The sequence below is a fragment of the Ananas comosus genome, linkage group 11 (genome assembly GCF_001540865.1).
Source record: "Ananas comosus cultivar F153 linkage group 11, ASM154086v1, whole genome shotgun sequence".
NCBI classification, from domain to species: Eukaryota; Viridiplantae; Streptophyta; class Magnoliopsida; order Poales; family Bromeliaceae; genus Ananas; species Ananas comosus.
The window spans coordinates 8,489,283-8,503,150 of record NC_033631.1 but is presented as its reverse complement, the minus strand read 5'-3'; the positions used below and the strand labels follow the sequence as shown (position 1 = coordinate 8,503,150).

At 33.5% G+C, this 13,868-nt stretch overlaps 1 protein-coding gene across 1 annotated transcript; it reads left to right on the top strand.

Moving 5' to 3' along the window:
- LOC109716960 (gibberellin 2-beta-dioxygenase-like) lies at nucleotides 9,770-11,613 on the top strand. Its single transcript, XM_020242587.1, is given in 4 exon segments — nucleotides 9,770-10,209; nucleotides 10,211-10,339; nucleotides 10,447-10,792; nucleotides 10,896-11,613. Coding segments are annotated over 4 exon segments (960 nt in total). The 5' UTR covers nucleotides 9,770-9,967; the 3' UTR covers nucleotides 11,139-11,613.

Genomic DNA, 13,868 nt, shown 5'->3' with positions numbered 1-13,868 from the left:
CATCCATAAAAAGAGTATACAATTAGGAGAAAGAAAGAGAGAGTACATTATATATGTAGGCATCATACTATTAAGCAAATATTAAAAAACTAGGGGGGCAAAGCTATCCATGTACCACAAAAAAAAAAAATCTTTGAAGGACCATTAAGTAAATATTGAAAAGTTGAGGGGGGGCCATGACCACCTTGGGCCTCTATATAGCTTCGTCCCTGCCTTAAAGGGCTCCAAATTAATTATAATAAAAAGCATTTAAATGTACAGTCCAGGATTTATATTTTTTTGATGTATTAGTATGTGGTAAAAATAAAGCAACCATGCCAAACTCTCATCCAAAACATATAGTGCAAATAATTAATTTCACGTCTATCAGGGGACGTGACATTTTAGAGATAATTTTTACGGTTTTAAGAGGTAGTTCTTATCAAACCTGCGAGGCAACACGCTGTACTGTCAAATAGCATGAGTTTTTAAATTTAGCTATCATGAGTTCTAAGGTACGTAGTTTCTATCATATGCGACATAGACAAACTCGCCGGGTAGCTAACTTGTACGAGTTCCGAGGTAGCTCTTATCAATTTCTACCAAACCTGCGTGGTTATAACTAGCTTCTACATACGAGTTCCGAGGTAACTCCTACCAAACTCATGGGACGCTATTTCTGTGAATTGCGAGATTAGCTCCTACCAAATTTGTGTGGCAGCTGGCTTCTACGAAATACGTATTCGAAGGCAGCTCCTACCAAACCTGCAGGGAAGTTGACTTCTAAGGCTTCGTTTGGTTCGAATATATATAAGCAAGAACTAGTTATACCGGAGATAGGTACAAGTATGAATTTTTGTAAGAATAAGAATGTTTTTTTATTTGGATGAAAATGTGAGTACAAACTGGAACTAAAAAAATTGTGTTTGGATGAAAATGTGAATATAAGGTGGAATAATTGGTAGTTATAAATAGAAAATAATGATATCACCCCTATAATTGAATTTAAATTTTTAAACTTATAATTTTAAATTAAAAATTTTAACTTTTAAATTTTAAATTTTGAAATTAAATTTTAGAAATTTAGAAATTTAAATTATAAGTTAAAAATTTTAGAAATTAATTTTAGAAATTAATTTTGTACCCGATCCAAAAGAGTTCCGAGGATTTTGTACTGCATAACACTAATTTCTCGCAAGGTCCAAGCCTCTGCCTAAAAATGATTAAATCCGATTATTATTATTAGGGTTCTCAGTCTACTATATTTTCAATAACAACTCTTTATTCATATGATATGAATAAGATACCGTTTGGTTTGGATATAGGTAAGAATTGCTTATTTCAAAAATAGATAGAAATTCACGTATAAGCAAGAATTATGCCAATTTTGCGTTTGGATAAAAATTAAATTGTTCCTGGAGTAAGAAAAATAATATTTGGATAGATGAAATGGAATAAGAAGAATAGTAGTAGTTATAAATAAAAAATAATAATATTATCCTTTTTATTATATTTGAATTTGAATTTTTAAATTTTATATTTATATTTTTTAAATTTTAAAATTTAACTTTTAAGTTTTAAAATTTGAAATTAAAATTTAAAATTTAAATTCTTAAATTTAAAATTTTAAAATATAAAATTTAAAATTTTAAACTTCAAATTTAAGATCAAATTTAAAGTTGAAAAATATAAATATCAAATTTAAAATTTAAAAGTAAGAATTTAGAATTTAAAATCATAAACTTTAATTTTGAGATTACAAATTATAAATTTTAAAAATTTAAAATTTAAAATTTAATTTTTTAAATTTTAAATTTTAAAAATGAAAATAGGGGTGGGAACAGATGTTGGTCCAGAGAAAACGATTTAATATTAATTGGATTAATTAATAGTTTAAATATAGTAATTAGATTAATTAATAATTTAAAATTATTAATTATACTAATTAATGATTTAATACTATAATTAAAATTAATTAGAGTTTAATTAATCTTGTTATCGATTGTTTCGGAGATAAGGGTGGAACAACAATTCGGACTTATACCGGATTATACCAGCTTATTTCAAATAGTCGAGAACTACTGTTCTCGGATACGTAAAGTAGTGTTTGGGTATAAAAAGTTTTCGAACCAAACAGGGTGTAAATAACTAACTCTGAAACTTAAGCACTTATTAGATAGAGATGTTAGAATAGGAATTTAACAAACTTTTGTTCTCTTTCTATTTAATTTCCTCGACGAGCATAAGTGTTAGAAACATCGCACCATTGAATAATGAATTAATGGAGAATTTTCAAAGGCTCAAAAAAGTCAAAATACAAATTCCTCACGCTAAAAAATTTGTTCAGGTAAATGGCACCTTCAATTGTATCTAACCATCTTGTCACGTAGATGATGTCACCCTAAAGCCCAAGTTCATTTTATCACGTTCCACAAACACACCGTGCATGTGCATGACTTAGGGCCGGCCGTTTGGTTTTTAGGTAAGATTGAATTTAAGAAAATCGTAATTAAGCTAAGGGGGCGTTTGGTTCTCCATAAAAATGGTCAGAAATTTTTTTTTCAGTTTAAAATTATTTTTCTAGCGTTTAGTTTGACATAAAAAAGTTTTACGAAAAATTTTTATTTGTGGATTATATGGAAAAGCTTACTTTTCGTTTTCTGCCGATTCTCGGCGGAAAATGAAAATCCACTATGGAAAAATCGCGGCTCATGTTTTCCTTGCATCGGGGTCCACGAGCTCATGTAAGAGCTCGAGGACCGAAATGAGTGGTTCACACTGGACCACTCACCTTTATATATATATATACTATATATATATATATAATAATATCATATATTATTATATATCTTATATATAATATATCTAAATAAATTTTATTTATAAAATAGTATAATTAATATTGTTATATATTATTATATATTATATTACATATTTATTATATAATATATAAATTATAATAAATAAATATATTATGATAATTATTATATTTTAATAATATATAATAAGAGAAAATATATATAAATAGTTTTTTTTTTCTTTCAATCAAACAACCGTCACGGAAGACTATTTTTCTTTTCCTACAAACCAAACATAAACGGCATAAAATTTTTTTCCCACCGAAATTTTTTTTTCCACCGAAAATTTTTTTTCCACAGTTTTACGTGGAACCAAACACACGCTTAGTTATTTTTCAAAAGGAAAAAACAATTACTATTTTCCTTTTTATAAAAAAAATATATATTTATTAGATGTTGAATTCTTTCAAATCAACAATTCCGAACCTCTTTTGAAAAATTAACTTGAAGGTTGGAGAGGGCAGGTCATTTTGATATTTTATCATACTTCTCATCTATCAAATATCGCAAGTGATAAAGAATTTGATGATTGGTATCCAAAATTTTAAGTTCGAATGTTGTTGCTTCGCATTTTCAGTATAATAAATAAAATGAGTATCATCTATATACATTAGAACAACAACAAAATGAATGGATTAAATTAAACAGCTTTATGATAATTACAAATTTTCAGTTTAAGATTAAAAATATTAATCTTTATTTAGATAATTCCAAGAGTTTTTTTTAAAGAAATTCAATTAATTTAAAAACCGTTAAAACAACTTTTCTACCGATGTAAAAATATAGTAAATCATCTTCAACAGCATCAGAATTAATATTCAATTCTTAAGAATAAGTGAGTTAGTTGTGCGAAAACCGTTATACATATTATTAAGGCTGCGTTTGGTTCGAGTTATCCTGACAGGATTACAGGCAATCCTACTGGATTACTGTGTTTGGTTCATCCGCTATGTAATCTAGTCGTTAATATAATATTACAAATCGAGCAGGATTACGCCGAAAATATTAATGAAAGGGGGTTGTGTATCGTACATTACTGAAAATCGGTAATACTATATATTATGTAAAATGACAATTTTACCGCTCCAACTCCTGAAACCCTTTTAATATGTCATTGTAAAAAATTTAATTAAAAATTTTGAATTGTCAGCTCTTAAATTTTAAATTTTAATTTTTAATTTTTAATCTTCAAATTTAATATTTAAATTTTAAATTTGAATTTAAATTTTAGATTTTAAATTTCAAATTCTAAATTTAAAATTTAAAATTTGAAATTTAAAATCTAAAATTTGAAATTTGAAATTTGAAATTTAAAATCTAAAATTTAAAATTTAAAATTTAAAAAATTTTAAATTTGAAGTTTAAAAATTTAGATTTTAAATTTCAAATTCTAAATTCTAAATTTCAAATTTAAATTTTAAATTTTAAATTTTAAATTTTAAATTTTAAATTCAAATTTGTATTTTAATTTCTAAATTTTTAATTAAGATTTTTAATTTTTAATTTATATTTATATTTATATTTTGGATTTTAAATTTATAAATTTCTTATTTATATTTTAAATTAAAATATTAAATTTATATTTTTGTTAAAATTGAAAATTTAAATTTTAAATTATTTAAAATAAAATTTAGTAAAAAAATATTATTTGTAAACAGTAAGAAAAAATGTTTACAAAATATGGATAAGAGCAATTTTGAAATAGACTATACTTTATTGTCTAAATTACTGAATTTTTTAGATATAACCACTGAAATCTAGCATTACATTACTGTATTAAACTAAACGCGCTAATGCAACATAAATAGTAATCTCTTTTAGAAATTCAAGATACCTGGATTTATCGAAATACTCTATAATATTATATAACTTGAACCAAACGCGCCCTAACAGTATCCGAGCCTAACTCGGCATATATATATATAGAACTAGGTTAGAATACTATCAATAACCTATTGGTGCTATTAGGTTTTCGACCATTGGATGAAAAAATATACGGTTACGATGATGTAGGTCCTTTAAGGTTGAGTGAGTTATTGATTTAATAGTATAATCTAACGGGTAAAAATAGTCAAAGGGTTAAATCTAACGACATAAAACTCGATAGCACCAAACGCTTGGTGCTATAGATAATATCCCAACCGGACTCTCTCTCTCTCTATATATATAGAATTGAGTTCCCATGCTTTTAAAAGTATAAGTTATTGGTGCTGGTAGATTTTCGGCCATTGGATTAAAGGATGTGTGGTTAGGATGATATGGTACCTCTAGAGTTGAGTGGTTGGTTGGTTGAATAGTATGATCTAATGGGAGGAAATGATCAAAGGAATAGATTTAATGGTAAAAAATTTACAAGTACCAAACACCAAAGACTTTGTGTTTTTACAAGCATTATAGCCGCACTATATATATATATATATATAGAGAGAGAGAGAGAGAGAGAGAGAGAGAGAGAGTAGGTCTTGTGTGCTTTAGGAGCAAGACGGCTTCCGTGTTTATAAGCCATTTTCGATGATGGAGCATCTGAATCGACGAACGACTCCGTCAAGCTCGATACAGCGTACGTATTTAAAGTACAATATATTTTTTCTATATCAAATGCATATTTGCACGTGCCAGTTGGCCGTGAAGAAGGCATCGTGGCACGTGCGGGCGTATACCTAACCCCCACCAACCTCGCACGTGCACATGCATGTATGTGTGTACGCGCGTGTGCGCTCGCGATCGAGGAAATATTCCTAGTCAAACGTGAACCGCACACCTAGCCACCATCTTTTCGAGCCCTTCAACGCTTTCACACTCATCTTTTCCACATTATAAAAATATTCCAAAATCTCCTATTTAATCGCATTACAATATTACGTACGCTAAATCCTTATGTAATAATCCCCATTAATATCAAGATAAGAAAAAAAAAAAGAAATTTCTAAAATGGGTCCGGGTGCCGTACGCTGTGACATGCTCGTAGCTAATCACGGCACACGTGTCGTGTTGTGATTGGCGGCGTTGGGTGTTGCGTGTGCGTGACGTGGACCGTTGGATTAGGAAGGTGGTGCACGGAGCTACGGAAGAGATCGATCGTTACGTGCGGAATAAATAATAATAATAATAATAATAATAATAATAAAAAATAAATAAATAAATAAATAAATTAATTAAATATAATTCTCCGCATAAAAGAAAGCCGCAGCGGCGCAGTAACGCACTCAGAATCCCATGCGTGGAAGCTTCACTCATGCATTACAAAATAACCCCCGAAATTAGTGTAATAACGAGAATGCCACTATACCTTTTGGTGCTAAAAAAAAAATTATTCATTTATTTTATAAATAATATTATATAATATTAAAATACAATTTTTATATTGAATGTGTCATATGAATTATTGCACCGTTTGTTGAGTACTGAATTTGGTAATATTAAATATGTTTACTAGATGGATGTTTAATATGATATATATTAGAACAAAAAGGTGTGAATCAATTTTTCAGAACCTTTTATTTTATTTTATTTTATTTTTAATTAATCCATTAAAATATATCAAGTCTGAATAAGAGAGGGATCTGAATATAAAAAATTAAAAATATCATTCTCTCATCCTAATATAATAGTCCAACTTATAAACTGGAATACTATCGTTCTACACTACAACAGAATTAGGTTATAGGGACACATGTTTGGGACACTTTTGAGTAAGTGTCCCATTTAAACTAAAAATTTAAAAAACATCTACTTATGCCTAAATATAAAGCCCAATCCAACTAAAAATAAAAGATTACTCTACTCAACCCACCACGCGCAGTCCATTTGACCCGATTACAAACAGAAAAAAAAGAAAAATCAATTACCATCTTTTCTTCTCTTTTCATTCAATCCACTGAAATTCTGGACGAAGCGGCTTTCCTGTCGTCCTCCTCCGCCATCGCAGCCAACGAGATAGAATTTCGACGGTTGCTAAATACTTAAATAAGTGTTGGTAAATTAGCAGCACTCTTTTAGGTTATAGCGACACTCTTTAACTGTCACTATATACCTAGCGACCCCACATATAGCAACACTTTTTAAAAGTGTCAGTAATTTTAGCTAGCAGCACTTTTTTGACATGTACCTATATTTAAAAATGTCGCTATATACCATTTTTGTTGTAGTGCTAGCTGATATTTTGGTTCTAGCAAAAAAATTTCGAGCTCAAATATTAGAAACAATAAATACCATCCAGTGTAATTCGATATTCTGCTTTTTCAGGTACTGATGAACATCTCTAGTTAAAAGAGTTTGGTTTGGTGGTGTAGGCAGGGGCAATTGTGGTATTTCACTTTGGATGAAAGTAACCTGATGGGAAAAGGAGGGAAAAAGTTCCAGCCCATAATAGAAAGGTGAGGTGTATCAATAGAAGAGTCAAAAGTTATCTATTTTGTGCTATGAATGGATCTATTTCACTTGTGAAATTGACTAATTAAATATAATTTTAAGAATCATATATATGCAAAGGTGAGGGTAAAGGAAAAAAATAAAAATGAAAATTTAAATGAAATGTTGGAAGAGGAGAAAAGTAAGGTTTTGTGGAGGTTGGATGTTTCATTTTGACAACTTTATTAAAGCGCCTAAAAGTTTATTATTGTTGTACAATATTTATCTAATTTGACTTCTGAAATAGCTTTACTTATTAGAAAGGTTTTCTTAAACAGGTCAATTCAAATGGTACTTTGATAAATTACTCTCTATTAGGATCAAATACGCCTTTTTCTGTAGTTATCTTTTTAGAATTAATGCACGCAATTTGCAACGTCGATAACTCGAAATTACAACATTGCTAATGTTGCATAAACCAGTTCAACCACTCGAGCTAGAGACAGATTGAGCCCTAGCAGGAACTTAAGTTTCGATGAGTCACAACCTGAGTTTGATTGCAGTGAGTCGGCGGTTTATCAAATGAAATCGTTGGTTCTCGCTCGAAAATTGATACTATTTGCTTAATTGTTTTCAAATTCATTTCCTTTTACTAAATAATTCGCCCCGCCATAGTTTAGCTATGTTCTAAGATAAACGCGCTTGACGGTAACCTCATTCGGCTTTTTAATATTTACTTAATATTAAAAAAAATTATAATATAATTAATGTTGGTTTACTTGTTCAACCAGTGGATCGATTTTAACCCTCTTTAATTTATAGTTTATCGCCGTCCTCGGATTTTAAAGTATTGAACATTAATTATATTTATATTTATATATCACATTGTTAAAGTGAAGACTAGGGCTATGTGTTGGGCGATTTTCTCCATACTACTTTTATAGTAGCCCCCACAATTAACTAAGTGCAAAAATAAATATATAATTAACCATAGTTTTTATCAATCTTCTAGGTTTGAGTTTATCTACTTTAAGAAACATGCAAGTTATATACGCCACCTCATTAATGAATCACCACAACCATTTTTCTCACTCAAATTCATAAATAGATGCGTGTGCGTGAGTGCGATTACTAATCTATTTTGACATATATCCATTGTTATTAAGAATTCACGAGAAAAGTCTTAATGTGAGTTTTTATCGTCAGCTTTTATCTACAGCAAAATATATTTAAAAAGAAAACAATAATAGTATAAGTCGTACAAAATTCATTGACCGAGATAAGAATACGTTCAACTTTTCTTCTTTACAGGAGTAGTTTTTTTTTTACCCTAGTATATAAGAATTGATTTTAAATTTTAAACAACTATAAAAAATTTGATTAAATCCTAACAAAATCTACATTGTATGTAGTTTGAATCAATTTAGTGTAATTTTAGCTAGGTTTGGGAAAACAGCAGTGGCCCCAATCCCTAGAAACTGTGATGAGACTTTGACAGTAGTTGAAAAAGTCAAAGCACAACCATTGGACTCAAGGATTTGAAGATTACTGTGGACTATTTAAGCCCATAGAGTCAATAGTGAGCTTAGTCAACACCCAAAAACCAAGGCAAAAAAATAGTCAAAACCCTCTCTTTACTGGATCAGTAGATCCAACCCAGATGCAATTCACACTAACTACAGTTAGAAGTAAACATATATGTGCTAAACCTACTCGTAGCGCACACAATCCACGTTGGTAATATTATTATGGAGCAAAGAATTTTATGTTCGAAGCTGGTCGAAGTTCATAAATACTATCACCACTTGTTAAGATTCTACAGTTGATACAAAAATGTACAATTAAAAATAAAAAAAAAAGGAAAATAAAGTTTTCTTTTTATTTCTTACTTTTATCTAAGGGGACACACCTGTGAAGATGTTTTATGCTGTTCGGAACCCACCAATCTTTGCTGTTCACGTGGCAAGGATGAGATCCCAAAATTGAACTCCCATTCAATGCTTCTTAACAAAAACTCATGTTAAAATGTAAGATTTTTCCTATTGTCTTTCTCTCTTTATATATATATATATGCAACAAAAACTCTCTGATAAGCAGGACAGGCGTGAGCTGTCGAATTACAATCTAAACAAATCATAAGGTATCACACGGGTATGCGAGTACATCTTCAATATTTTATAAGATCATGAGAGTGCCCACAAAAAGTATTATCTATCGCAGATATTAAGAAGGATCTGAACTAATCCAAAAGATGAATACGAAAGATCAAATTGACGAAAAAAGCGACACTTACATGTTATATGCACGCCGGCATCCTTTTTGCAGCCCAATAATTGGTATTACATAAGGTAAAATTTGCATCAATTTTTACCCAACCTTTTACCTCTAATTCCAGTAAGTTCAAAATGTTAGATAGTTTTTGAATTCAGCTCCAAAATTTTAAGTAAAATTTATCTTGATTTATTTGATACAGTAAAAAAAAAAAGAAAAAAGTAAGGTACTAACACAGAAAGGTAATTGAGAATTGAGACACACCCTGTTACTAAGGAGTTTTAATCCCCTTACTCTGTTATTCAAAACTCTGTTCCCATGCAACAACCCACCAGGACCTTTTAGACATGTGGCCCTCTCTCTCTCTCTCTCTTTATATATACCTTCAAATACACCCCCCCCTCTCCTCACATGCATTTCTCTCTTACACCCAATACAACAAGATCAGCAACATCTTGTAGTGCTCTCCTCCCCTCCCTTCCATCTCCAATTCTCCTGCTAAGAAAGCCATGGTGGTCTTAGCCGAGCCCGGCGCCGACCAGATATCCGTCGTCCGGTCCCCGAAGCCGACCCCTTACTTCTCGGCGATCCCCGTCGTGGACCTCGCGGCGCCCGGCTCTGCCGAGGCGGTCGTCGGCGCCTGCGAGGAGTTCGGGTTCTTCAAGGTCACCAATCACGGGATCGCCGCGGAGCTCATCGACCGGCTGGAGGCCGTGGCGGTGGAGTTCTTCGCCTTACCGCCGGCCGAGAAGGAGCAGTCGGGCCCGCGCGAACGGCGACGTCGGCTGGCTGGAGTACCTCCTCCTCGCGATCGGCAGCGCCTCGGCCGGCAGCCCCTCCTCCATTGCCTTCCTCCGGGAATCCTCCTCCCTCGCGTTCCGGTGAGCGGCGGCATGCAATATATTCCGACATGCTTTGTGTAGATATATATTATTAATTTGCAGCCGTCGCGCAACTGACGAGGGAGATATTTGGCGTGCGGCTGCAGGTCGGCGTTGGGCGAGTACGTGGCGGCGGTCGAGAAGCTGGCGTGCGACGTGCTGGAGCGAATGGCGGAGGGGCTGAAAATCGAGCCGAGGAATGCGTTCAGCCGGCTGATAACCGACGAGGACAGCGATCAGTTTTTTAGGGTGAACCACTACCCGCCGTGCCCCCTGCTCAACGGCTTCGGCTGCAGCCTCACCGGCTTCGGCGAGCACACCGACCCCCAGATCCTTTCGCTGCTGCGGTCCAACAACACCGCCGGCCTCCAGATCGCGCTCCGGGACGGCCGGTGGGTCGCCGTCCCCTCCGACCGCGACTCCTTCTTCATCAATGTTGGTGACGCACTGCAGGTACATGTATAATTCCAAACTTAAAAGATATTTTCATATAACGTTTGACTTTTACTTCTCGAATGAGTGGACTGTTATAAAATTTTACCGTGATGGCTCGCAGGTTATGACGAACGGACGGTTCCGGAGCGTGAGGCACAGGGTCTTGGCCGACGGACTGAAGTCCCGGGTCTCCATGATCTTCTTCGGAGGGCCGCCCTTGTCGCAGAGGATCGCGCCGCTGCCGCAGCTCATGAGAGAGGGGGAGCAGAGCCTGTACAAGGAGTTCACATGGGGTGAGTACAAGAAAGCTGCGTACAATTCAAGGCTAGCTGATAACAGGCTCGGACAGTTCGAGAAGAAGTAAATTGAGCGAAAGAGAAAAAACAGACAGTAAAATTAATAGAGCTGAAATTATTATTGATAATGCAGATATATTAATAAATTAGTATTTAATGTATCTGTTCTATCAATAATAATTTATATCTGTTAAAGTGACTTGAGAGGGGGAGGAAGATCGCGGATCTGTGCGCAGATGTGGGCTGGCTTTTCCTATTTTGGAATGTTGGGTTTGTTCAGAAACAGGGTGGCATAGGTGACTTGTGTTTCTTGTTAACCAAATATAGCTGGAGAAGCGGAACTCATTCTCCTTTTTCTTTTTTTCTTTTTTTCTTTTTCTTTTTTTTTTTTCCCTTCTTTTTTTACTTTTCCTAACATTTCCTCCTCTGCCTAAAATTTGTCACTCTTTCCTTCTCTTTCCTTCTCTTTCCTTTGATGCAAAAGCACTTGATGTATATAAACCCCTTTTGTCTCTTCAATGCTGATAGTTTGTTAAGAATGATGTCTTGAGCTCCTTTCTTTTTTTTTTCTTTTTCTTTTTGAGTATGTGCAATTTACTCTCCTAAAGGAGAAGTGGATAAAATCTAGACATTAAAAATTATATCTTTTTTAAGAATTAGGTAGCAAGATACCTACTTCATTCATTAAAGAAATAAACTAAGCGGTACAAAATGAAAGCAGCTCGGGCTTCCGAAGAAAGTAGGAAAAGAAAGACAACAAGGAGAACGAGAAAGAGAAAGAAAACTAGAACATTAGTAGAGAAGACGTGAGAGTCAGGCGTGGAAACATAGAACCCAGGCGAATCAGAGGTGCTCGGACCAGTCACGTAACAAGACCTCTAGCCTTACTGAAGACTGTATAGCATTGTGTAACTTTTTCCGAAAAATGATGTGATTCCTTTCCGTCCAAACGACCCACTAAGTTCCTGTTAGGCAGGTTAGTCCTTTAGTTCGCGACGCTGCGTCGGTGATTTTAGCGGTTTCAGTCCAAAGATCACGGACATTAAAAATTATGTCATAAAAAATTTACACAAGTTATGATGTGGTAGGCTCTGCTCCCTGTTCATGCAATCTAATCACTGGGCATTCATTCTGCTTTGATTTCTTAAAAAGATTGAATTAATTCAAAATTTTAAGCTAATAGGTAAAGATACCTAGCACATTCTATATACAGATAAAGATTTCATTTTTATACTAAATATGAACCTATTATTCTTAACACACCCGATTGACACGTGTTAGGCACCACTAGTATCTGATGCAGATCCAATGTAATTATACAAAGTTCACGTGCCAATTCACAACTATTATATGATACAAACTTAATCACATATTAGGCATGATTAGTATGCATTCACGTGCTAGACGCGATTACCACGCAATCACTGGACCAGCTAGGAATTAGGGAATGAACCAAACTCTGTATCACCTTAAAGAGCATGAACCAATCCAAAAATTTAAACTAAGTTGAGATAACCATCCATTTCATATGTACATACATAGGACTATTTTTCTTAACACAGTATCAAGATAGGCAATACCATTACCCTTTTCTTCTCACTTTCCAAAGGTATTGCTTCTGTTACACAAAATAACGTCTTGTGTCATTTCACAATACAAAAGTTTAGTTCCGTAGAAGGGTACAATAACAAATTATTACCGACTGTTCCTAGGACAAATGGTAAAGGGCTTAGTGGTTGGTACCCGAGACCCGAATTCACATTCTAGTTGATTCACATTTCAAGTTAAGTTTATTTCTAAATGAAATAAACGAAACAGATAGCGTGCTATCTATCTCTCTCAAAACAAAAACAAAAAAAAAATCAATAAACTGTCATGTTGACTGCACATCTTACATTTAAAAAAAAAAAAAAAAAAAAAAAAATCTATAACTCATAAATCATAACTTTAGATTAGCTCTAGGGTACTGATGAAATGAAAAAAAATGAGATGCGTAGTTATGATGGCGCTTTTACGGAATAGTTGTCAGTACACTATTCGACTAGGCTAAACTAGTAAATTAAATGGCTCTTGCTACTTAAAATATCTATTTAATAAAAAACGGGTAGGAAAAATATATTAACACTTGTATTCACATGTGTGATAGATGAGATAGGTGTGAAACAATCGATATACTCTAAAAATTTAAGCTGTTAGAAAACGGTGTTTAAATATTTTTATATTTAACACTTCTCCTCATGTCTGGGCTCGAGACTTTTTAATCGGCCCATGATGTGGGCTTGAATTAAATGGGAGGAAATTAATATGCTAGGAGCCTGGCGTGACTCTAACTCAGGATCTCCTGTTATGATATCATGTGAAACAACAGTTATACTATACTCTAAACTATTAGAGAACTGTGTTTAAACATTTTTATATTTAACACTCCCCCTCACGTCTGGACTCGAGACTTTTTAATTAGCCCATGACGTGGGCTTGAATTAAATGAGAGGAAATTAATATGCTAGGAGCCTGGCGTGACTCTAACTCAGGACCTCATGCTCTGATATCATGTGAAACAACCGTTATACCATGTGAAACAACCGTTATACTCGAGACTTTTTAGAGTATAACGGTTGTTTCACATGGTATCAGAGTAGGAGGTCCTGAGTTAGAGTCACGCCAGGCTCCTAGCATATTAATTTCCTCCCATTTAATTCAAGCCCACGTCATGGGCCGATTAAAAAGTCTCGAGCCCAGACATGAGGAGAAGTGTTAAATATAAAAATATTTAAACACCGTTTTCTAACAGCTTAATC